Source organism: Amphibalanus amphitrite, unplaced genomic scaffold (genome assembly GCF_019059575.1).
Source record: "Amphibalanus amphitrite isolate SeventyFive unplaced genomic scaffold, NRLGWU_Aamphi_draft 000304F_arrow, whole genome shotgun sequence".
Lineage (NCBI taxonomy): Eukaryota > Metazoa > Arthropoda > Thecostraca > Balanomorpha > Balanidae > Amphibalanus > Amphibalanus amphitrite.
The window spans coordinates 577,118-604,224 of NW_024881799.1; the positions used below are offsets into that span (position 1 = coordinate 577,118).

General features: G+C 48.8%; 1 protein-coding gene across 1 annotated transcript; it reads right to left on the reverse strand.

The window, feature by feature from the left end:
• Window positions 1–895: 895 nt before the first annotated feature.
• Window positions 896–26,863, reverse strand: LOC122387962 (cAMP-dependent protein kinase type I regulatory subunit-like). The gene is made up of 9 exons (XM_043378670.1): window positions 26,631–26,863; window positions 11,257–11,412; window positions 8,925–9,013; window positions 7,861–7,972; window positions 6,343–6,491; window positions 5,839–5,909; window positions 5,320–5,523; window positions 2,985–3,072; window positions 896–2,514 (listed from the first exon to the last, which is right to left on the reverse strand). The coding sequence occupies exons 1-9, from the start codon at window positions 26,793–26,795 to the stop codon at window positions 2,430–2,432; spliced, it is 1,119 nt and encodes a 372-aa protein (XP_043234605.1). The 5' UTR covers window positions 26,796–26,863; the 3' UTR covers window positions 896–2,429.
• Between the last annotated feature and the right edge of the window lie 244 nt (window positions 26,864–27,107).

Below are 27,107 nucleotides of genomic sequence, written 5' to 3' on the forward strand. Positions count from 1 at the left end.
TCGGTAAACGGACTGGCGATCCATCGCGACTTGTGCTTCAAACAACAAAATACGTCTGTCACTACTTACTAGCGTAGGACGAAAAAGGGGGGCGTGGTGGGGCTTGCTAAAGCGAGGGACCAAATGAATTTCGGTCTTCTGAATGTAAAGTCAACCCGGCACTTTCCATATAATGTGTTATTTGTAGCCGATTGACAGCCATAGGTACTGAGAGTGAAGGACAGTACTTGGCATTAGTAACGGATAACCCGACACGAACACCAACTGATTACAGTCGACCTTGCAGAGCTACAGAGCTGGTGAGCCCGGCCTAAAACTGGTTGAAACCAGTTCAGTTTTTGCCGTTGGGTTGTTAATAGTTCATTGGTGTAGTGGGAGACGGGTGTTGTCAGTCGCGCCACCCATCCCATGTTAATTCCGCTTCCATGCCAATCGCTTCATGTAACTAAGTCATAGACAAAGGTCCAGTTGTTCTAAGGCGCGGATCGCTGCGTTGTAACCCTACGAACTCCTCGAATTTCCGTAGTGACTGCAAGTTTCACATCTCAAAGTTCCATGGCACAAGTTTCCTGAATCCCGGTGTGGATGAACTTCACGGCTCAATCATTGCCAGACTGCTCCAGAACCCAGTAATGTATGTAGTATTGTAAAGTAATCTTGTGTAGTATCATAACATGTGAACCTTGTGAAACTTCCCGAAACCAAAACAGCCTACACTGGCGCTTCATACGTTCTTACGCAAACATCCTGAAACCCCCCGGCTCAAAACTCTGGCCTTACCAGAGGCCTATGCCGCCGACGGGCCCGTCTGAAACTGCGCCTCACGGCCCTGACATCCCGTCGGAAGTCCACCTTATGTGGCATTCCCACTCCACCCAATAAAACACGCGTCAGATGAAGCAGCTGCAACTGTATTCTCTAAATGAAACGCTAGACTCTCGATTTCGCGACGCGAGCGTGAACTGTGATAATAATAATAGGCACACGACGCGGAGAAGGTACGGCAGCAGGTCGGTCCATTAGACCAGACTGTGGTCCGACTACAGACTGCAGTCTGACCGAGTCGCGAGTGCCGCAGACTGCCGCTGGAACAGACTACACACGCGTCTGAAGCAGACTGAAGTCTGATCAGACCCCAGACGTCACAGAAATGAATTCAAACAGACCACTCAACATATTCAGCACGCGCAGGACCAGCCCAGACACGCCTATTTGCACACACCCATAGTAACGCACACGCACACACGCGCGCGGGTGTCCTCAGGCGGGCAGCTGCCAGTCGGCGCTCCTCGCACAGTGCCATACGCGCGCACTACCAAACCGAACGGGAACGCGCCGAGTCGGCAACTCGTCCGACATATACTGTGTAAATAAATATTAGTCTATCTAGGTACAAATCCTCTCTTCGCCGCGCGGCTGCGGCCCGACCAGCGGGCTGCCACATCTCCCACCAGCGCTGCCATATCTCACACACCTGCGCTGCCAGACGGCGGCGAAGGCAATCGATGCGTGCGCCACATAGGCCTCACTCGGCGCCGGCCGCCGCGCGGCTCACCGGCAGGCGGCACAGGTCGCGGCGTTGTAACAATCGTACTGCACAGTGCTAATAGCAGCTGTCGAATTCGACACTAGCGCGCCCGCCATTCTCAGATCGCACTCCAGATTGCACTCCAAGTCACTCCAGATCACTCCAGATCGTTCTAGATCACTCTTGAATCACTCCAGATGACCGCCAGATCACTCCCCAATCATTTCACACCTCCCAGGATAACTCCAATCTCCAGGACAACACAGGTCCAACGCCTCATTACCCCCCACCATCCAACCCAAACCACCACAGTCCCCACTCTCTCCACCCCCACTCGCGCTCTCATCCACCGGTGTCCACCCTTCGTCCACTTTCTCCCCACATGTTCCACCTGACCGCGAGGGTCCTCTGAAACACGGCCGTGGCAGCAGCCGCCCGGCGTCGCGGTTCGCGTAGGCACACCTCATCGTCTGATAGCTAGCAAGGCGTCCGCTTCTGCCAGACCGCAGCAACGCAGAACCTCCCAGTGGAGCCGCGGAACCACGGTGGAACCATCCCGGAACCACGGCGGAACGCGCATAACTCGGCAGAGCTGCTCCCTACTTCATACGTCGCGCGCGAGCTAGTTGATTAATCGTTTTCTATCGTATAGAAAGGAGACTAACCCCAGCTACTCCAGAGTATCTGTTTAGCACAATCACCGTTTGACTACATCTCGCGATTCCGCGGCTCCAGTGGCAGGCCCCGCGCGCTCGTGAACGTCACAGATGTTCCATCGGCCGGCCGATGACGTCACTGATTCAGGCCGATGACGTCACTGATTTTACATCGGTCGCGGCCCGTCTGTCAGATTGGGCCACCTCCGCTGGCTTCAGCGGGAGGGGCCGTGGCGGCAGTAGACTTACACCGTCAGCGAGACGAAGCTGTTGTACTGGGTGATGTTCCTCTTGAGAATATCCGAGCAGGGTCCCAGCACGCGCTCGAACCTGGGCGGGTCACAGGGGGGTCAGATTTCGCAGGAGGGCTGTGAGGGTGTAAACGTGATCCATTACATCATTACTGGATCAGAGTACAACAAACGGCTCAAAGAGGTACCAAACACCAAAGGCCTCTCGTCCGTTAGCCAACAGACAGCAAGATATTTAGCTACTTACAGCAACCTGGCCAAATCGAGTAATGTGAACAATTTACGACGGTATCATGGCTACATGATCTACAACTACATACCGCTGCGTTCCGCACGCCTTCCCCGGCGTAACTACCAGCCTAGCCATGTCAAACCGAAGAGCACAGGACGATAGTGGAGCTTAGGACAAAGTAGGACAGACCATCACTTGGTGAGGAGCAGTGATGTATGTGCGCAACCTCGCCTGGCCCTGCCCAGTCGGGCAGAGCAAAGGGGGGCAGTGCACCTTAGGACAGAGTACCGGAGGAAATCAGTGGAGTGTGTACGCACCTAGCCCTGTCGAGCCGGACACATTTCAGAGCGCCGCGCGCTACCACCGTGGCCGCCCGCGGGCGGTCCAGCATCAGAGCGATCTCGCCTGGGAACACAGACACGGTCAGGACAACTGGAAGCACACGGGCATGGTCAGAACACCAGGGAACACACTAGAAATCCTGGGAACACACACTAACACGGTCAGAACACCCGGAACACAGACAGTGACACGGTCAGAACACCTGGGGACACACACGCCGAGACGGTCAGAACACCTGGGAAAACACACGCTGAGACGGTCAGAACACCTGGGGACACACACGCTGAGACGGTCAGAACACCTGGGGACACACACGCTGAGACGGTCAGAACACCTGGGAAAACACAGTGTCACGGTCAGACAGACGACCTCAGACCGACATATACAGATCAGACAGATACGTAAAGATTGACTGGCTGACTGACTGACTGACTGAATAATTTGACTGACAAGATGCATCATCCGTCCGTCCATTGACGGCGCCATCCACTCACAAAAAAACACACCAACCCATCTCAGCCGGTGGCCTGCCGCCTCAACCTCAAAAGGCTTCAAATCCCTACCTCCCCCTGTCCCCACCGCCCTAAAACCCTCCCCTTCAAAGACATTACATTACAGCGTGACTGAAGTACCAATCGGAACGCCGAACCAGTATCAAAGCGACGACCACGACGGCCCTGCCTTCACAATCAGTCGAATTAAGTATGGGAACTAGCCACGCAGCCGATACAGCCAGGGAGGATATTAGCAACATCAGTTTCTGTAACCATGTCAGGAGGCTTGTGACAGACAAGGGTTAGATGGGGTAACTTTGAGTTTGCGAAAACGGGTCCTACGGTTCCGAGAGAAACGCTATCATCCCCAACACGTAGCAGCTTGCATGGCATTGAAACTAACTTGCATGTACTTAATAGTATGAAATATATTCTATACCATGCATTAACCCTCACCCGCACATGCCATTTTCCCATCCTAGAACGCACATGGGGGTGGGGTGGGGGGTGCCACCCCCGCGCCATTTCGTTCCTGTTGGAGATAGAGCTTCGCGGTAAAGACAAAAAAGATTCTTTGGGAAGAGACGAATCCAATGATACCCAGTTTTACCTTCTCAGGTCAGTCATTGACCTTCCAGGTCAGGTCAAACTAAAAAATGTTGCTGTTTTGGGCCGCCGTTGGATATCAAGTGCGCTGCTATCATATACCGATGACGATGCCGTTTTCTGGTGCCAAGCCAGTTAGAACCTCTTTGTCACACTACCCGACCAGGTTTTTGCTGGAGGTCATTCCAGGTCAAGTTAGGTCAAGGTCAATGATATGTGTTTGTATGTCTGTGTGTGTCTGTGTGTATACTGATGTGTGCACCGATTGTTTATGTGTCCATATTACATGAAATCATGATCTGAGAAGCTTTTACCAAAAATGCAGTTAAAAAACTTCACGAAAAGTAAATTCAGCTTGCCTAAAACGCAATTATTTTAGATGACCTAGGTTGACCTTGACCCTGACCTTGACATCTGTACATCGTCGAACAACATGTTCAATAATAGGTGGGAGGTAAGACTGGCAAAAAAGGCCGAAAGCAAGGTGTCAAAAGCTCACAAGGCCCATAGCCAACACAAGATGTTGAGAATTGGTCATTTGTGTCATGACATGACCTGAAAAACAAGGTCATATCTCCGAAACCAAAAACCACAGAAACTTGAAATTTTCAGTGGACATCAAGAAAGGATAGAAGAGCAGCTATACGAAAAATCAGGTTTCTAGCTCTAAAAATGTCGAGTGCAGAGCAAAAAGACTACCTGAGGGGGTGGGGGTGGCAACCCCCCCCCATGTGCGGGCGAGGGTTAAGTGCAGAAATAAAGTGATCAGGGCGCGGCAGTAAGTACTCCGTCCCGACTAGCCACAGGTAGTGCAGGGGCCCAGGCTGTCCAATCACCACCCTCACTACCCCTCTCCTCACTGACCGAAGTAGTCTGGTGGTCCCACCCAGCCTGCCCCTCCATAATTCTAACTAAGTGAGGAACACGGACGGCCCGAGCTACCCTCACCCCTCTCCTCACTGGCCTAAGTAGTAAGGCGGCCCTGCTAGCCTCTCCTCCCCTGCCTAACACAAACTGAAGAAGTCGGACGTCCCTAGTGATTCTTCATTTTCACTAGCCGAAGTATCCCGACAGCCCCAGCTAGCCTCCCCTGCCCATCCCCCTCACTAACCGAAGTAGTCGGAGGGCCCGAGCTGTCCGACCTCTCCCCTCACTAATTGAAGTAGTTAGTCTGACGGCCAAAGCCAGCCTGCCCATCCCCCTCACTAACCGAAGTAGTCGGAGGGCCCGAGCTGTCCGACCTCCACCGCCGGCTCGTCCTCGGTCCGACGCTGCAGCACAGCCGCCGTGCCCTCCACGATGATGAAGAAGTCGTCACCCGGCTCGCCCTGGCGCACGATCGCCTTCCCGTCGTCAAATGACACCGGCTCCAGACTGTCGGCTACAGTGAGACGCTCCCACTTGTCCAGGTTCTCTGCGGGATGTCAGGCCAGGTCAGGAGGTTAAGGTCAGGTTAGGTCAGGCCAGTAAGGCACCGGCTCCAGCCTGTCGGCTGCCATCAGATGCTCTCACTTATCCAGGTTTTCTGTAGGAGGTCAGGTCAGGGCAGGTCAGGATCAGTTTATACCAGAACATGAATAGCATAGAGCAATCAAGTAGGTATCAACACTAAACGGTAAATTTGTATCCGCATTCGTAACCCACATAGCCACTTAATACCAATAAAACTCAACGCCCATGACTGCCTAGCCAACAAGTCCACCACCCGCAGTATCAGTGGTTTACGCACCCAGAATGGAGACCTTGCTCAGGAACTCGTCGTACATCTTGCGTTTGCGGATGGTGGAGCCCATCAGAATCCTGAGAAGCGGGCACACAGGGGAGGGTCAGAGTCAACGCAGACCAGCTAGGACGGTTTGCGAACAGCCCACATTATCATAGCACCTTACACGAATGGATAAAGAATGAATACCTACACAAAGGCAAGACTAGGCAGGGAAATACCCCAAACGGGACTGCACAGCGGGATCACTGGAACACGCCCTACAACATAAAGACAGATATATGAAAGCAATTCATTCCCAAGCAACAAGTCAAAGACGATGATCCATCAACTTCAGGAGGCGATGACCAACGGTGCAACTACAAACTAGGAAAACGTCATTTCATCTCAAATATGCATCTTTTTGTAGCCCAAAACATCCAAGGTAACTCCTACATTCCCATCCACAGCACGAAAACCCAGTCCCGCAGTGAACAGATCCCCGCCCACCCGCTAGGAGTCTTCACTCACCTCCGGTAGGTGTCGCGGTCAATGGCCCACAGTTTGACGTCGGTACGGGCGCGCACGGTGGCGGCGCGCGGCGTGCCATAAATGAGCGCCAGCTCGCCGAAACTGCCGCCCTCCGAGATGGTGGTCACTTGTTCAGCGTCCACGTACACCTGGGGGTGGGACGGGGGGAGGAGGGTGAGAGTGAGGAGATTTAGATTCAGATTCATTCAACAACAGTCCTCGACATGGTGCGGGCTTTTCACTGTTAGGACACGGAAAAATGGGACGACAGATGAGTGTAGTTGTGGTTTGAGAAAATATAGAAACGGAATGTGAAGGGACTGGTGGGTATGGAGGTGAGAAAGAGAAACGATAAAGCGACAGAGAAAAGAGTGGAGAACAAAAGAGGAGCAAATGAGGGAAAGAGGGAGAGAAAGAGAAAGAAAGAAAGAAAGAAAGAAAGAAAGAAAGAAAGAGAGAGAGAGAGAGAGAGAGAGAGAGAGAGAGAGAGAGAGAGAGAGAGAGAGAGAGAGAAGGTAGAGCAACAGCGACGATATAGCGACAGAGAAGAGAGCAGAGAACAACAGAGGAGAGAATGAGAGGGAGAGGGAACAGGGCGGGAAAGAAGGAGAGGCGAGTGATGGCACCCGGAGGCATCAAAACACAAGAGGGAAATAGAAAATGAAAGGGAACTGGCGCAAAAAGTGTAACAGGGAAGTAAGAGCGTGGCAACAGCGAGGCAACAGACATGACATGTTCGCGTGCAATAAATCTACGACAAAAACAATCAAACAAGATAAAGCCACACCTGCTCATTGAAACATGCCACACCAAAGTGCCTTGTTCGATTACCCCCTTAGTTTCTAATCCCACTTCAAACGCCCGGGATCGTCTGCCCATTACGGTTAGCCCGGTCAGGCCTGTTCCATCACTTTGACCCCGCACGGCCAGCTTCTGACACCGTCATTTTAATCAGCCTCCTCATCCGCCGCTAATTAATATCTGCCGCCTTCAATGGATACCAAGAGACAGCGACTGAATAGACATCGCTCGGTGCAGGGTAGGATGAGGCGGCTGTCGTGGGTCGAGTCAATGAAACTTCATTAGAACAGACCACAGAACTCTTAGTAGAGGAAGAGGGCGCATGAATAAGCAGCGGTTCGGAGTGGGATTCGGGGTCATCTTTAGATGCTAGCTTGGTCCCCAGCAGGATGCGTATGGACGGATGCCCGTGAAACACGGGAGCATCTGTTTGAAGTCGGTCTCCTTCCATTTTATTACGCGGGTTGCTAAAGTACTTAAGCACACTGCTCCAAAATGATTCTTTGGCATCACAGAAGGAAGCCTGAAGCAGCTTATTTTCTCCCCTTCTGACATTGAAGGCATCTCTGGATAGGAAAATGAACAACACATCTTAATATCCTATCCTTAACTGAAAGCCCGGAATACATGACCACTACTCCGTTCCGACCCCCTCCCCCCCCCCGTGGCATCCAATCAATCCCCCAGCGGGACAGGATCGGTGCCCGCCCAACTGACCTCCACCTCGCCGGAGTCGATGACGTAGAAGTTGTCGCCTTCGTCGCCCTGCTGGATGATGGTCTCGCCCTTGAGGAACGTCTGAGCAAACATGGCGTCGAACATATCCGACCTGCCGGATGCCATGATGGGTTGCGTCAGAAGAAGCAAAAGAGAAAAGGGAAGTGGATGTTAATGTGGAATTTAGGTAGAAAGTAAAAGGGGATGATGCCCTGCGGCACGGACTAGCAAGCTAACATTTACTTTTTAATACAGGCTATTGTGATCAGACAATGGCATTGGCAATGGATAAACAGTATTCGAAGCTGGCTGAATAGTCAACTGATTGTAGGTCATACAAGGCATTATATTATGTCACATAATAAATCAATCGCAGTAAATTGAGTTAAACCAACGGAAGCCAGTCACGTTCCACAGTGAATGAGATGTGAATACTGTATAGTAATGTCAGAGTGGTACGCTGCATACTGCATAGTATTCACGGCTTTGACTAACCTCAATATGGACACAAATAATCATGGATTGCGTAGTGCGTACTTGGATAGGCGCCGGCTGAATGCGGTTATGATTAGCCTGCTGAAATATGTAACATCTAATGCTGTCCATGAATATCAGAGCAATGCTCCAATGGAACTCAGCATTAACCTTCGTGATAGCCCAGGGTCGTAACAGACTCACAAATAGGTCACCGACGTGCAAATAGGACTATTCAACAAGGCAAAACTGGGCAAGCTCAGCCCGCACTAAGCCATGGTGCCGGTGTAATTGCTACTCAAAATATTTACTACACACAGTGCCCATCTTCAGGTCATTCAAGAAAACCAGCAAACAAGTGTTTCACTATTGCCTTTCTGCAACGAATAAGTCAACAATTTAGTCACAGAAGAAAACATTTGAATAACATTAAAAAGGAATAACATTAGACTCTTATTAAAAAGTCACTTTACAACCAAGTAACTTGATAAGTTTTATTTTTACCACGCTCAACATCCTACAAAATTGTCACATGACATATCACCTCTCTGTACGCTGAGCTACCGTAACCTGTCACGTGACGTCCTCACCTCTCATTCTCGTCCAGGTGCGAGAAGAGTACGTTTTTGGCGATGGCCTTGCTGAGCGCAGCCATCGTCTTATAGTCCTTCGGCACGACCTGAGGTAGAGCAGAGGAGCAGCGTGGTCAGGTAGAGTGGGGAGAAATCAGACAACATGCACGACAAAGCGGATACAGTATCTGTAAAAACATCGCAGGAAACTTTGAAATCACATCCTGGGTAAGCTTTGTTCTTTTGTTCTCTTTGGATAAGTTCCCTCACTGCAGAACACTTTATGCTAACGAATGTAATGTTTCAATATCAGCTAATTTAATACTCCTCAGCCTAGCAACGGCAGCTAGCAACAGTTTCGATCCAAGCCGATGCCAGCCGCTAATTCGATTCTCGCTATTGGCACATCCTGTGGTCGGTGGCCGGCGGCAGCAGATACTTTACCCGTCACTTCCTTGATACCCGAACATTAATGGAGCTCACGTGTCACCTAGGCTTTAACACACGACTAACGACTCATGGGGAGCTCATCATAGCTCACGAAAAGGCTGCTAATGGCTCACGAAATCATTTTTAAATCACTGCAACAAACATGACCGATTTGCAGCAGCGGAATTACTGACGACGCACACCAACTGGCGACGCACACAACATCTGTGATAGGTTGCATACTTGCAATTATCGTATTGGCACTTGAATGCCGCCTCGCACTGCTTGAGTACACCAGAACATATTTACCATTAAACTCCTACCAGAAAATCTGAGGAGCCTCAAACAAATGCGAGTGTTGGCTAGGCGTGTGGTAACTAATGCTGTACCATGAGTGACCAGTGAGGAGATGTCATCTCCTTCGAGATGTCGTTTTTAAATGATGTCGTGTCGTCATCTCCTTCGAGATGACATCTAGCGATGCAATTTGAATGGTTACGTCCAGAAGAAACAGAACTCGCAGGTCAGTACAAGACATCAAATGGACCTACATCTTGATGTGGCACCCGGAACTGGCACTATCATTCCATACACGCCTCCAGACCCACTGAGGTCCACTGAAGGCCGGCTGCACGGTCGGTCACACGGTAACAACTTCGTTAGGAGCGCCGCCGTGACAGGGGCGCCGCGCTGGCGGCAGCCAGACGCTAATGTGATGGCCAAGACCACAGGGTCGAACACTGGGAGCTGTGACTGTGAGCGTGGGCTGTGAGCGGGATTGAAGGGAAATAATCAGCAACTACGAACGAAACTGCAATCTTAGGCAGATAAAACGGAGAAGGAATGATTGGAAGGATGTTTGATGTGATGACTGATCGAAACAAAGTCAGAGATGATTCGCTAGCGGACGCTCGCAATCAGAGCATGATGACAGTGAGATTTAATCATGCTTGCGAACTGATACCGAGACATATTCGGCAGCCGTTGAATTCACCATAAGGGCTGGCTGGGTTTGGACCTGAATGTGTACAGGCCTCAAACATAGTCCATACTATGGAGGTCATCAACTCAAGTACAAATTACGCAGGATAGCAAACAATCCAGCACATTTACCGAATCGATTTCTTCACGAAACTGAGCTCGCAAGTGACGCGTTCTAGGTTGACTAAAAAAGAATCTGTCATTGAATTGTGGATCTAAAGGTGAGAAGCTAGAATCCCACTGGCTTTTGGGGATGCACAGTCATTTGCTAAAGATCTCGGCATTATCTTTCGAAACACGAATGGTCCATGTATCGATGTTCAGAATTATCCGCAGAAATCCACAAATGAACAAGAAAAGAAAAAACATGATACGCAGAGCATATGACAGAGAATAATAGAGGGCTTATTGCTTAATCAGCAAGCATATCGACCGGAAGCCAAGTATCGCTCTAAATCAAACCAGCTCCCGGCTGTTTATCTCATCCCGCCCAGTTCCCATATGTCTCCTAAATCAAATCTAACAAGGATCATCATTTAAATTCCGAACACTGGCCAAACAAGCGCAGTCGCCTCTGCCGCACACAGGCCACGCCTTGGGCCAATAGCCCGCCCGAGGCTCTCTTCCCATACCAACTCCTGTTTATCGACTCACAGAAAACACAAACGAGCAGAGTTCGGGCGGTGGTCAGTGAAATAGTAGTAAAGTAACCGTGGTGGTCAGCTCGCGTAAGACAAAACAAACGCATCGGATGGTAACGATACCAAGAACTGGCAGAAAGCCTTGTAAACTATTGGATCGTTTGAAATAGCTGAGCCTGCCTTACTTCAGGCTCAACGTTCATGTAAACACAAAAGGACACGAACTCTGACGTAGCTGGTGGTGTCATCCTCTGTGGCTCCCTTCCCTCTTCCAGCCCCTATCTCTCTCCCTCCCTCACCTTTTTGACATAGCTGGTAGCATCATCCTCTGTGACCGGCTCTGCCGAGATGGCACCGCGCCGTTTGACCGGTCCGGTGACCTGGGCCGGCAGTGGTGACAGGTCATCGCCCTCCTCCGGCGAGGCAGCCTGCTTCCGCGACTCACGAGCCTGCTCCTGGGGAGAGAATAAGGGAACGGGGTTAGACCAGGGACACAAGAGCAGACAGACACATAGCAGATATGTAACAGGTGGACAGATAAGCCTACATAAGAGTAAGACACATCGGTTTAGTTTAGAATCAGGTTCTGTCTCCGAAAGTAGACACCGATGTCCTCCGATTTCAATGAATTTCAACATCGATTGTGGTGCAATCAAACGGTCAAAGGTTGCACCTTCGGCCCTGCCGATGAGATGTACGAGATGCCATTGAGGTCGTTTGGACCTAATTTATGAGATTTATTGGGTCTCTGCGACCTGCCGGCGACACAACACATTTTTAGCCTGCAAAAGGAAATAAATCGAAAATGTCAGCAACAGGAAGGCGGAGTCGAAGCCGGCACATTTTGCTCGAAACCGAAGCCAGAGTCCGGAAGTTTTCTTCCCAGCCGGTGAAGAAGCCATCGAAAATGGTGCAACTTCTGCTGCTAAAGAACGAGATATGTGATAGCACTGGGATATGTGAGTGTGCTCCTATTTCATTCTGCAATACAGTTGCCTATCTCCCTTCCTCCTATTTTATTCTGCAGTACAGCTGCCTCCTCACACACAACACCCCGCCCATCTGAAGTCCAAACACCCTCTCCGCGGCGTCTGTTTGTGCCCCCCCCCCCCCCAGGACCCAAAGTGTCGGGTCGGGTGGCGTACCAATGGCAGTGCGCGCGCCGCCGGGTATCGGCAATCGACGCCCCACACTCGTCTCGCCATCTATAGCGGCTCGGCGGCCGGCAATAAAGCGAGCCCGGTCCGTTTGGAGAACGCCGGCGGCAGCAGTGGTGTTTGGGAAGTGGGAACTGAATAAGGCAGGCGGGGAGTGGTAGCCGACGGAGGTGGTAGAGGGGGGCGGGGAGGGGAGGGACGGGGAGGGGGTGTGGCAGATGGGCGGGGTCAGCGGGAAGGGGAGGGGTCTGGGGGTCTTGCATTCGAATTGGCGAAGGCTTTCGAAGCCGCTGATTTTGGAAAGCTGCGTGGCAGCTCAGAAGTTACAACCGGGGATGGCGAGCGAACCTTTGTAATACTGACGAGGACCATTAGGGACGTACCAGTGCATACCAAGGGTGAATCAGTGAGAGGCCGTTAGGGAAGGTAGAGAAGTGCGCGGTAGGAGGGTATAACAGTCGCAACGCGCAAGGTAGAGCAGTAGAGAAAGCAAGGAAAGAGCGATGGGGTAAGGACAAATGTCGAGGCAATTTCGTTGCATTAACAGAAATGCGTTAGAACTTGTTTTCATCCGTCCTGTGCAATGCGGACTAATACTTGAATGAGAGAAAAACATCAACTTTTATCGCTCCAGTTGTTTGAAAACTTCCGTACTTAGTCGGCTTACATAAATAAACTATTCAGGCATTGCCTACTTAGAACTTTACACGCCTATAACGCAAGTCAAAGTTGAGCGTCGAGCACCTGGGGCGCTCCCAAACCAAAGCACTTGGTAATTTCTGATTTAACTTTGACTCGAACTTGCCGACTATGGCGAGTGGCACGTTGGTGAACCAACTTTATAGTAAACAGCTCCCACCATAGGCAATTGCTTTGCAGCAAACGTACAAATGGCAGTCCCTTGTACTTTTCATAATTCTCACATTCCCTTATGCTAATTGGCAAGGAATGATTTCAGGAAAAATGTGTATATTTATCCATAATCAATGCATTGAATCGGAGTATTGGTGTGGCTATAAAACAAAATCATGCCAAACCCTTGACTATCAACGGGGTGCTTCACTGCTGCATTCTATAGACATTTGCATTAATTAATACGACCACGCTGACGCACCCGCAATTGGCCCAAAATCTCACTTCACGAAGATTCCCATGGATTTACAGCTAGCGTAGAGAAATAATGGCTTTACACCATCTGAATGTTCTTGCCGTTGTGGTAGGCGAACTGTACTGCAGTGTACCATTAACTGAAAACGTTTGGTGGGTGTTCTTAGCTAAACCCTATGTTCTATGGACATTAAATTTTGTGCAGATTATTCCAAAGTTCTGGATATATGCTACATAAGATTACTTTATTGACACATACAACGCTTACTCAGCGATCATATCCCTATGAATAGCGACCACAACGTTTTTTTTTTTCGATGCCAAGCCAAAGCTCTGAGAACGAACCTCTCTCAGCCGCCCAATCCCCCCCCCCCCTCTTATCCCACGCTGGACTATCACAGTCCCGCACTGGCTAGGGCCCCAGCCGTGTTAGATACTCTCTATCCCGCGCGTGACGTCACACGTCACAGTCACAGTCACAGTCACAGTCACTCACTGGCTACGGCTCCAGCCGTGTCAGTTACTCTGGATCCCGCGCGTGACCAGGGTGAGAAGTGAGACCTCGGCGTTCGCTGGAAGCGTCTGATGGTGCATCTGAGGTCGGCACGCGCACTCGGGGAAACGAATGGCGGCCTATGGCCAAGACGTCGAGTTCGACGAGAAAGTAATGGTGCTTGGAAAAGGTGGAAAGGCGAATACTGTCTGCTCAGAACAAGAGCTTGACGTCCTGTAGGGATTTCATGTTCTTGTTGGTTTCACCAAATTGAAAATAATCTTACGAACTCGTTTATCTTATTAAGAATGAAAATAATTTGAAAGCACTGAATCTAAAAAATATGCATAGCTCTACACCTAAAATCACATATAATTTGTAGGTACTGTGTTTGTTACCGATCGATTGATCGTCCGTGCTCGGGGCCATTCAATAGTCACTCATCAAGCTCAATGTCACTTAACGTCGAGAAGTCCGGGTAGATGGCTGGCTAATTGGCCCTTTTACGTCGGCTACCGAATAAAGCCCTGGTTGAAGGGATAATTAAACACTATAGAGCCTAACCCAGGCCACGGGCCCATCCACTATCCCACATCAGAAAACCAGTACCCGTTACCCGCTATTTTATCCAACACGCGTCCCAAAGGGCTCCATCCTAGCATGGATAGCTGTTTCACCCGTCCAAAAAGGTTTCATCCTAGGTATTATCCTAGGTATTCCATCCTAGGTAAAAGGTATTATCGTCCCACAGGGCTCCATCCCAGCACGGATAGCAGCAATCCCCGACCCAAAGGTCCGCATCCCATCCCTGCTATTAGCTGCTATCCCGTCCCACCGTTATCCTCGTTGTCCCAGCCCACACACTATCGAGCGCCTATTTACCACCCGGCCCGCGTTCTGTTGACGGTAATACTCAGGACGACGCCGTGGAACTAGCGCTAAGGGCAGGCTTTGGCGGCACGGTATTTGGATACCAGCTAGCGGTCTTGGGAGGGAAAGGGGTCAACTAGGGGAACCAGCTCATTAATTAGGAAACTGCAGATATGGAGTCATGACGTGACCCAGGACTTTTAAGAGGTAGAACTTATCAAAATATCTAATAAATATAAATGACTAAAACGAAATGTGAGCTGAGACGTCAACCAAACACAGAACCGCGTAGGTGTTTGTTTTCAAAAAGGATAATTTTTACGACCAATGTCCCATGTTAAGCCTTGTTTAAGCCCTTCAACTAATAACACCACTATGTATAACAAGTTACGAGACCATACTTCACGGCCAAACCCTTACCACCGTCGACGGCAAACCTTCTATCAAGCACCAAAAAGCAAAATTATAAAGCTGAAGCTAAAGTAAAGACCACAATCGCCAACTCCTATCCAGAACCATCTATCGAGCAGGAATAGATGGGGGTTGAGGTTGCCTTTATATTGAGGTGTAACATCCAGTAAGTATAAGTTGGTAGGGAACGGCAAAGCACATCATCCGCCACTAAATTCGTGCAAAAGTAATGAATGCAATACTTGATATTTATCAGGAAATCCGAAAGCCGTAGCATTGAGTGTTCCTTGGCGGGCGTTCCTTGGCTATTACCTTCTCTCACATTCGTCGTGGTATGACCTGCATCAGACGTAATTCGCAAAATGTGAGCAATGGGCAATTCTAGAGCCCACAAACGGCAATTTTCTTTCACTTTCAGCAATGATGGACTAATTTCACAGTTTATTAGCATGTACTCAGCCTTGGAGCAGTTTCATGGTTCATGTAACCGCAAACATCCGCGGCAATAAACCAAAACGATTCCATATGCCTCACACACCAAAAAGGAACTAATGTTCCAATTAGTGCTCAGTAACGCATTTTCGGCTATAGGAATATCTCTGCCTTGACCGCCGCTGCCAGGCACATTCAGCGCTCCGTCTCGTCTAATGCGCCACATTTGTCCCCTGAGTCGCCGGCGACATGCCAACCAGTAAAGCCCATCGGCGGATTGGTGGTCCGGAGACGGCCGGTGTACCGGGCCACCCCGACAGCCGGGACAGCCGGGACTAGCCCTGACGGCGCCGCACCGGGGCGGGGCCGAGCGCTACCCCTGACCGACCCGACCTCCCACCCATGACCGACTCAGACCTCCGAGCGACCCTGACCGACCCGACCCCCACCCCTAACCGACTCCCGACTACCACCCTGGCCGATTCTAAACATAACCGAGCCCGACCCAGACCGCCATCCCCTGCCCGACCCCCATCCCCTGAGTCCCTGACTTGACCTGACACGACTCGATCTCGAACCCGACCCTCACCAGTCTGCGCCAGTCCCGGTCCCTGCCTTATCCGACCAAAATCCGTCACAGATAGACCCTTAAAACGAAGGACAGGATCAAACAGAAACAGACACCCAGAAACCTAACTGATCCACCAGCCTGTCCAGATACCGCGGAACCAACATGGCTAGAGACAAAACCGACTAGCTTCGAGATTGAGCAGCCACACAAAACTGACTGCCAGGCAGAGAAACAAGACTGACACTTTCCTGCAGGCCAGAACATTCCAGCAAAGTCGACCCGTCGAACCCAAGGACTGTTTTAACGCGTCCTGCTTCTGGGATATGATTATGCAGGATATACTGCTTCCGAAATCGATGTCAAATGCCAGCAACGCCAACACCTCTGTGGGTCAGCACTGTCGACTCCTGAAGGGTGTTTACTGTTTTGTGTCATTGATCATTACCGCTCGCCAACAGCGTATGGACTTTAGTCTTTAATATACATCAAAACACTCATTCATCCCATCCACCCGCCGATTTCGATTGATCAATAGTTTTAGCTGCAGCAGTCAACACGAGAGAAAGGTCCTTTGATCTTCGCAACCCAAGCAATGCCTCACGAGGCAGAAGCACAGTTTCACAACTAGCTCAGAACTGGCGGGCCCCAAAAGAAGTACGACACCAAACGCTGAACTGCAGAATACCGATGGCCTCGGCTTGGTGGAAAGTTCACCAAGGAAGAGCCCCGGGCAGAGTTGATGCCTGCAAAACTGTGTCAGGAGTGAGGAAGGTCGTGAGGGCGACCAAAAGCTACAAGCATCTGACGTCTGAAGCTGTGAACTCAGATAACTAGGCTTGTTTATTGTGGCGGAATTAGCGAGATGAGGAAAGGAAAAATAAAAGACACATCCATTTCCTTAGAGTCATCCAGATGCTGTGGAGCTCGACAGCGCACTAATTCTAGCTAACGCCTCGAAAAAAAAAATAACGGCCAGTCACATGATTGAAGCTTAGAGACCACGCCAGACCACTCCCTGTCACCAGATACCGGACAGATCCACCCAACGCCCCTAAAATTTCCGGACCGCGTCTCGACCAGAACCAGCCGCTCCCTTACCGACGATCCCCATTCCAAGATAAACGTCCGTACAAATTACCGTCGGGAGCCGGTCGGCGTCGAGCTGATTGTACCACAGCTCCATAAACACATCTGGACAGCCGCAATACCGGCTAGTTGAGACCGATTGGCCGGCCGATGCTGCTAGAGACAGTTGGATTGGGGAAAGAGAGACCGGAGATCGCTCAGTGGCTACTGTTTCACGGAGGTAGAGTGGGTCGCAGCCCCTGCGGTGCGGGGAGACATGGAATCCTTTAGCCGGCCCTTCGCGCGGTCAACGAGGTCCAGAGCGAGCTATTCCATGTGGTGAGACACATTCCTTTGTATAAATTTTAGAGAAGTCTATGGATGAAATTATAAATGGAACTGCAAGTGTTAAAATCACATACACAAAGGGAACAACGAACATAGTCATCACGCTTTACGTAGTCCACAATTATGATCGATGCAACCTGCTTTCCACCTCTCTAGAGCTTTCACCATGGGTAATTGCTTCGCAGCTAACATAGGTATATTAACCCGCGCACCGACGGGGGTCTGCGCCAACTTAGTACCGACGGGGGGGGGGGGGCGGATGACCGCCCCCCCCCCCCCTGAGATCTCGAGAACGAAGCAAGATAGCGACAAGCGGTAAACGGCATCGGATACGCACGGACAAGGTCTACAATTTTTACTAAGGTCATTTTCAGGTCAGGTCAAAGATGACGTCACAGGGGTCGAAAAAGTCAAAATGGCGGCGCTAGATATAGAGAGGGTTTTTCTCGAATAACTTTCGAAGTAGTCAATATAGGAACAAACTAAGGGCATCATCGTGATCCTCTCGTCAATCCGCATCGAATGATATATATGTTGACCTCGAAAGGTCAAGGTCAAAGGTTGACCTCAGGTCACGTGACTTCGAGGTCATCATGTATATCATTCGATGCGTCTTGACGAGCTGAACACAATGAGACCATCCGCGCGGCTGTATCTTGTTCCTGTAAGGAGTTATTGGCAAAAAACCTCTGGTGACCTTTGATGACGTCACATGACCTTACAGCTGCCCAACAGCAAAACAGACCTCAAGGTAGTGAAGGTTGATCGTATGTGAAGTCATGTATGGTATATGGGGCCATTCTGACCCGTTTTAGTGGTAAAAACAGGGAGTTGATTTTTCCCCCATTGACTTATAATGGGGAGGTCGCGAAATTGACCTGACCTTAGGTCACCGACATCAAAATTCCGAGATATACAAATTGTAGCTACTAATGACCTAATAACATTCTGCGACTTTCAAAGGCCTCCGACATCTACTGTAGCTCTGGCACGGTGACAAAGTTGCAAAAAAGTGACTTGAGGTTGGGTCAATCAAAGTGACCTGGTGACCTGACCTTAAAAGTTAGGAGGTTCAAACTTGCACACCATGTGTAAAATTGATGAGAGAATAGTCATACCAAATTTCGCGGCGCTACGCGCCGCGGTTTTCCCGCTATCCGCGAAAAACCTCAGGGGGGGGGCGGATATCCGCCCCCCCCCGTCGGTGCGCGGGTTAACGTTATCCGTCTACATGTTTGCGTTACTTTTCCGCTAAACTTCGTTCGACTTTGTTCTGCGCCGAGCATCAAGTCTAACCATAACAGGGTTTTATAACTTTATACCAACGCCAACTTTATAGGTACCAACACCAACTATAACGGCCAGGCAATGGATATTGTAAGGTCCGTCTTTCTGGAGAAATGGCGACTTCTGCGTCCGTTGGTGGGAGCTACGAGCCCGCTACGGGGTAATAACGGAAATGGGGAGATGGAGGGAGAGATGGGGGATGCGGGGCAGAAATGAGCAGCTTGGAGGGGGGAGGGGGAGGTGATGGGGAACGATAAGGGTAGTGGGATGGAAAGGTAGGGATGGAAGAAATGTTAATAACGAGATGAGGCAAGAAGGGAAGGGGAACACGAAGGATGAGGAACAAGACATAATGAAAGAGAAAACACAAAGCAATAGCATAACGACTGAAATGATTTCCTCACATACACCAAAATGCATCGGTATCGGTAGACCCAAAGAAATGAAAAATAGCCAATCCAAACGAGAGCTAACAGATGACTGATTGGTTTATGATGAAAACTGAAAAGTACAACAAGTTTTCATCAGATACGCTGCTAATGACGAGTAGCTGGTCGCTAGAAAGTTTAGATTCATGATAATAATTTCTCACGTTCCCTGACACCTAGAGTAACGTAGGCGGAGGAGGCAGCGACGCAGAATCGTCAACGGCAGTGCGGAATCAGCTATGTGGCTCAAAGGGCGTTAGAAACGAAATATCGTTATTATGTGCACAGACGTCAGAATTAAGTGTTATTTATTTAGAGGAGGCACTGATGGACGCATATTAACGATTAGAAGTGAAACGGTAAAGGAGTGTTCAGGTGATGGATGACGTTACAAAATGTCACGTCCATTTAGCTGGCAGGTAGTCAGCAGTTTTTTTTTCAAAAAGAAAACATTTCCCATGACTTTTACTAGATACACAATGATTGGTACTATAATCCAAATTTAGGACCCTCCTAGACTTTACCTCACATTAATTGTTTGTTGGAAGTGACAGCACATCTGAGCCAAAAGCTCGCTGGTGTACAACGCCTTGAAGCAGGAACAGAACATCCATGAAATTGCTACAACACATTTGCTTCCAGCAAGAAAAAGCGAGCCCTAGCCGGCATCATCTAGTTCACTCACGGAACCAACAATCCTAACACTGTCACACAATTCACCGTCCTTTCGCTCACAGTTCACACACAGTCACACACACAAACTCTTTTCTCACACATTCGCCACACGCGTCACATGGCTTCACATCAAAGTTGACGCGTCACCTCACCCCCTTCACACGTCACTTTACCTCGTTCTCTTTAACATCACTTCACACACAAAAAACATCTCACACGCCGAACCACATTTTTTTGTTTGTTTTGTTGGGTTAGGCCCTTTCGGTCGACAGGACCATTGCAGAGCCGGAAGGATGATAGGAATTAGGGGGAGACATTGGTCTGGGCAGGCACCCTAGTGAGTCGCCGGGGCTGAGCCCGTCCAGAGGACAGGCCACCCAGCCCCAAGGCACTCACTGCACCCGGCTACGGGGTGCGCTCCCTCAGGAGCAGCGGTGCCGCTCCAAGGGAGCAGCCCGCATGAGATAAAGTTGCCTGTCCAGCCCGGAAGGGGGTTGCGGCTTGGAGGAGAAGGATTTCAGTATCCTGAGGATAGAAGCACGGATAGGTACGCCGAACCACACTCCACATTCACATCACCACCTCTTTCACACCTCACCCTTCCATCCCATTCACATTACATCTCTCACACGTCTCACGTTACGCGTTTCACACCACCTCGTAACCCCTCTGACCTGCACCAGAGTGGCCATCGCCGGGGAGGACCGGGCCGGCGGCAGCCCGGCCGCCACAGTCGCCGCCCGTCGACTGGACGGCCACGGTCACACGACCACAGCGCCGCTCAGCGGCCAAAGATGGAAGTTACAGTTCATCAGGCGGCCGCCTCAGTCAAAGCGCTACGAGATCGTAATGCAACTGAATGGGTAGATTGCTGCCTTATGCAGTTCTATAGCCTTGGCCTAATGCCTATTGTTGCCAACTAGCCCGTCCTTGTTTTGGTTCCATCGCTAATTCTTAGTCATGCCCTGACCAAGACCTCCTGAAGTGGGTCTAGTCATATGGGCGTGTCTAGTCATAGTCACGTGAGCATTGATGTCGATGACCAACCGTCCGATAATCTAAGTAGAAAAACGGCATTTGATGAGCTTACACAACTGGCTGCGCCTGTCAATATGTTTTGCGCCAGGAAAGTCCAAGGAAGGAAGTGGTCTTTCCTTCCTTCAAAGCATTGTCCAGACAACAAGAGGTGAGAATGTTCGTGAAACGAGGGAAAACGATACAAAGCGAGGTAGGAGGGTAGATGCGACTGACGGAAGCTGGACAGATACACTCATGTAATTTGATTGAGATACAAATGGAAATCATTCGATGATACAGCCGTACAGAGAGAAGATGCATACTTCAAAATGATCTCTTCAAACATACCTAAATCAGAACACCATTATCATTGATTTTTTTCAAGAAATCTGGACCCTTCTTGGAGTTGCTCGGATTGTGTCATGTGGCAATCAGCTAAGAGCCTAAGAGGTGGAGTTGAAGTTGGTCAGGCTGCCTCAGCTTGGAATATGTAAATGTTTATTAGAATCTGTAATAAGACTTATTCTCCCTGGCCAAGGGAATTTAGCTTTGGAGTAAAGTGGCAGTTTACATTAGCTCAATGCCAATTCTAACCATAAGTGGACGACAGTGAAACTTGTCGGCGTTTCCCAGCCTCTCAATGCATTGAGAGGCTGGGAAACACCATTGCAATGGTGAGCAGCACAGTCACACTGTTCAACGATTGAGAGGCCAAAAAAGCCAGGATCTTGGCAGTACACTGAATAGTGAATACTGATCAAAAACTGCTAACAGAAGGCACTAAGGTAGGTTAGTGCCTTTGAACAATACCCTCAGTTCATTCAGTACATTTCCTAAATTGGATTTAACTGATGATTTAACCCCTCATATAAGATGTCACATTGTTCCCTGAAAAGTGTAGCACAATGGGAATTCCCTAAAACTGTGCATCAGCTTGGATACTTTGCTTCATAGGATCCAGGGTGCTGGCAGGTCAAATGCTGTTAAAGAAGTTCATTGAGACACACATCATCAAACTTCTAACAGCTGATTTTCTAAGCGAACCTCATCAAATGACTAATACTTTAACATTCAAGGTGAACTTACAATGTCAACCTCAGATCTGCAAGGTCTTGATCTGACCACATTAACACGCGCACTGCAGCGGGTCTGAGCCGAACACGAACTGCAGGGGGGGGGGGTTGAAAACAACCCCCCCTGAGATCTCGAAAACGGCGCAACGTAGCGACAAGCGGTAAACGGCGTTGGATAGGTTAAGATGAGATCGACAAGAAATACTAAGATCATTTTTGGGTCAGGTCAAAAACGAGGTCACCAGAGGTCACCGAAGACAAAATGTTACGATTTTCACAACAGGAATTTCGCGGTAGTTTTTCTTGAATAACTTGTCTTGCACACAAGACAGAGGATCGATTCGAACGCCATCGTTCTTAGCTCGTCAAGGCGCATCGAATGATATATAATATGACCTCGAAAGGTCAAGTTGAAAATTTGACCTCAGGTCAAGGTCATGACCTGACCGAAATAGGTCATGTTGCATATCATTCGATCCGCATTGACGAGAAAAACACGATAAACGTCGAACGGAATCTCTATCTCTACTCAATCTCAAGTTATTGAAGAAAAACCGCTGGTGACCTCAGGTGACCTAAGATGACCTGGAGATCACCTTCCAAAGGTCATAAGTGATATGTTTCGGTGAAATCACCAACAGGGACCTGTAATACTATGATCCTGAGCGTATTGAAGTCATAGGATGGCATTCAGAGTAAGTTGAAATTTCTCCCATTGACTTATAATGGGCCGGTCGCAAAAATGACCTGACCTTAGGTCATCGATATAAAAATTCCGAGATATACAAGTTGTAGCTCGTGATGACTTTACTATTTCCTGTGGGTTTCAAGATCATATCTCAACAACTGTGGGCTTGGTGGGATTGCAAACTTCGAAATTTACGTTTCGAGGTAGGGTCACTTGACCTGACCTGGTGACCTGACCATAGGTCACCTGGGGTCAAAATTTTTACTCAAGGTGTGCAAAAGTTGTGAGAACAGGTATGCAAAATTTGACGGCGCTACGCGCCGCCGTTTTCTCGCAATTTGCGAAAAACCACAGGGGGGGGGGTTGAAAACAACCCCCCCCCCCCTGCAGTGCGCGTGTTAAGAGTCATAATGGATTTATGCTGCACCACACGGAAAAGTAGGTGATGAACAGTGTTTTTATTCCATTAAATACCTAGTTTTTAAATACTCTTATCATCAATCCCCCCAAAAAGTACTTTTTTATCCGCGCCCGGCTGGGGGTCCTGGATTTCCACGCCCTGCTGGGGGGGGGGGGGGGGTGTTTGAACACCCCCCCCCCTTGTAACTCGGCTCCTGGGCCACGTAGCGATATGCGGAAGGCGGCGTTCGAAAGAGCGTCAAAAATAATGACGAAATCACTTCAGTCAATTTTTTGGTCAGGTCAAAGGTCAGGTCACCAGAGGTCATTGAAGGCAAAATTTCGCCGATTTCCAGGTCGAATATCGAAAATTTCCAAGAAGCCAACACATAACTCGGGAACCAATAGAGCTACAGCGCCGCGGAAAAGCGCATTCGATAGCCCTATTAACGCCCTTTCTGAGTAATTCTCTCAGATTTGACCTAACGTCAACGGTTTTGCCTGCAGGGGGCAAAAACTGCAAAAATAGCCGATTTTTTCGGAAACAGTTTTTCGGTAATAAGTTTTGACCCAAGCCTTGTACGAGCTTACTTTTACCGGCATCGTGTTCCTCTCGTCAAGACGCATCGAATGAACTATAACTTGACCTTGAAAGGTCAACTTGAAAATTTGACCTCAGGTCAAGGTCATGACCTGACCGGAAATGACCTGACCGGAAAGGGTCATGTTGCATATCAGTCGATCCGTATCGTCGAGCTGAACACATCTAAGGCGTTTTCATCGCTCTAGCATGCCTCTATCAAAAGTTATTTGCGAAAAACTGTTAGATACCATTCGTGACCTAAGATGACCTCAGGGCATAAACAAGGGTCACGGACACCATTTTCATGTTCAGTGTGTCTAAACCACTTGTAATTCGGTGTTTGGGAGTGTTTATAATGTCTTTCGTCCAAAAGAGGCCCATTTCAATTTTCTCCCATTGACTTATTATAATGGGGAGGTCGCAAAATTGACCTGACCTTAGGTCATCGATATCAAAATTCTGAGATATACATTTTGTACATGCTGTTGCTCTTAGCAATCGCTGAAAGTTTCAAAGCGATCAGTCACTCGGTGTAGCTATGACAGACATTGAAACTTTGTATGAGGTGAGGTCACTTCAAGTGACCTGGTGACCTGACCTTGAATGACCTTGTTCTGAAATTTTCACACCATGTGTAGAATTGATGTATGATAAGGTGTACCAAAAACTAGCGTGTGTCTAGTTTTTTAGATATTCGCGAAAAACCACAAGGGGGGGTGTTCAAACACCCCCCCCCCCCCAGCAGGGCGTGGGTTAAGATAATCAAGCAATTCGTGTTCACAATACATGCAAATACTAGACAGAAAGAAAAACAAAGACTTTTGAAGCCCAGTCAGAACAGTGTCATAAGTCACAAGTCACAATGTTGAAACTGCTACTGCAGACAGTTAGTTGGTGACTCACAAAATCATAAAACCACATTCATAATCAGATTCAAATAGGCAAGATTCAGATTAATGTTGATTGGATAAGGTCATAACCCCAAAATTTCCAAGCTCTCTCACCTACCATATTAAGCATGAGGGGGGGGGGGGGCAAAAGCTGATGCTTTTCATTATGTAAATTACCAATACAAGAATATTACATTACGAACTAGATGTGATGCATGCTCATGTCTTTCATTGAATGGCAGCTACCCGCACGTAGGTACCTACTTTGTAACACCATTTTTCAAGCAATGCTTGAGTTGACTGGGGTTGGAGACATCATATTGATAGTGGTCACAAGCCACAAGGCTAAGATCGCCTGGTTATCTTACAGCAGGCATCACAGGTAGTGCCACCTGTTTGTGAAAAGTCGCTTGTGCTAGACCCACCAGTTCTTGATATTTAACTTGATATTTAATTAGGTAGGCATGTGAATTTACTTTAGGTTGCACATTGGTAGGTTGTAGGTTGATAGGTTGTAGGGGTTGTAGGTTGGTAGGTTGCAGGTTGGTAGGTTGGTACTTGGTGGTAGGTTGTAGGTTGGTAGATTGTAGGTTAGTAGGTAAGGTTTGATCAGGTAAGATATGTTTTGTTTTATGTTCTGTAACAAGGTCTCTGAGTCTGATTCTGACTGACTATTTAGCATTTGATAACAGACCTTTAAAAGCGAGATTCATTTAATCATCTCAAGCAATAGCAAGCCTAACAACTTTTCACAAACAGGTGGCAGCACCCGAGACACCTGCTATAAGAATGTCAATCGCCTTTAACAGACCTTGCTCAAACTTTACTGAAAATCAAGTTCTCAACATCCCGACTGGAAAAAATGCCTCCACTACGCTGAAGTTCTCGGCGGAGGTGATGCGCCGAAATTTCGGCGCAAGGGCTTATGCGCCGAAATTATTTTACCAAGCCATGCTTCATGCGCCGAAAATTTTCAAGGCTTACTGATGGCTGCAGGCTGTAGCCACGCACTTTTCGTCGAGGGGGGGGGGGGGGGGGGGCTGGCGTGTGTGTGTGGCTGTCTTCCAGTGACTACTGTCTACAGACGGTTGTTGGCACGGTCGATGGGATCGGGCAGACAATAGACATCAGCAGGCCATGCGGGACCGAGCACCAGCGTTCGCTATCACAAAATCTCCTGACTCACAAACTCACTGGCATGTTCCATAACGTAACCTTTATTTTGTTGCCCGGCTCTGATCAGCAGTATGTGCCCAGCCGGTGACTGACGCCTGACGGGGCCTTCAACAGGCGTGGTGCAAGCACAGCCGATGGGATCGGGCAGATACCAGGCCACGCGGGACCGATTGCCAGCGTCCGCTCGCAAACCACACGCCGGAAATACAGGAATCACAAAGGTCAATACGCAAACGATAGCATACGTTATCTGAACTAGGGGATCCGACAATCCATAACCTCACTCTCGATCGGTGAACTGTTCCCGCCGTGGGAGAGTCACTATCAGGTTCACTGAACATGACTTAAATACCCTGAGACGAACACGAGACAAGATAAGTGATATTTAAGATGTTTAACTTCCGAAGACATTTAACCCTCGCCGGCCGAGGGGGGTTGGTGCCACCCCCTGAGGCCCTGACGGGTTTTTCGCGACTGCTCCGGAGCCGTATGCGATAGAGAGATAGAGAAAACCGTCGATTTACGCCGAAGTACGCCGAAAATTTCGGCGCAAGCCGTCGATTTACGCCGAAGTACGCCGAAAAATTTCGGCGCAAACGCCCAACTACGCTCGAGTTCTCGACGAAAGCGTGCATTTTTTCCAGTCGGGCTCAACATAAAGTGCAGAACAAGAAGGCAGGTGTGGGCAACCATCATGCCTAATGAATTCAATGAAATTTTCTTGTGCAAGAAAAATTTGTCAAAGAAGTGGTAGCACGTGTATGTTGCATCAAAAACATTTGTTTGTGAACCTCAAGGACACCATACTTAACGTCGGCAAGCCATGGTTGAGATAGTGAATAGTTATAGCATACAAGCAGTTCAAACAATGAATACAAGATTTATTTGTTAAATTCAAAACATGTGTCAACATAATTTAATTGTTTTGCTAGGGTTTATTAACTTTAAATGTTAAATCAACCAGAAACAAATGCTGTAACAAATGTAGACGAATGTGACTCACCCTCTCCAACTTCTGGAAATACTCTCTCAGATAGCTGACTGGATTGTCAGGCCTGTTGACACATAACTGTACGATACAGTCTTTGAGTATTTGTTGTACATTGTGAGTTTGCACGTAATTTTCGCACTCATGAAGGCTTTGATCTTCGTCCATGTTCGCAGCCATCTTGATCGCACAATGCACAAGCACAGTGCTGAAAGTTGTTTACACTTCCACACCTTCGTTTCGTTTGTACTAAGTTAGTGCTACTAAAATATTGTTTGTGAAAACAACATGTATTTTAACAACTTCCTATTTTCTTTCTTACTTCCTATTTTCTTTCTTAGCAAAAGACACCGAGCAAAACTTCTTTGGAAAAATGTCAATCATGGAAAATATTGAATCATGCAGAAATATATTTTGTGCCACACCTGGACGCAGCAATTCCATTGCTACGGTTGGAAAAGGTTCTGCATCACGAAACGATGATAGCGCTAT

Coding starts and splice junctions, on each gene's coding strand:
- LOC122387962 (XM_043378670.1), bottom strand. CDS start 26,795: ATGGCTGCGAACATGGACGAAGATCAAAGCCTTCATGAGTGCGAAAAT. Junction 5,524..5,838: donor GAGCAAGGTCTCCATTCTGG/GTGCGTAAACCA, acceptor GACATCCCGCAG/AGAACCTGGACAAGTGGGAG. Junction 2,515..2,984: donor GTCCGGCTCGACAGGGCTAG/GTGCGTACACAC, acceptor TGACCCGCCCAG/GTTCGAGCGCGTGCTGGGAC.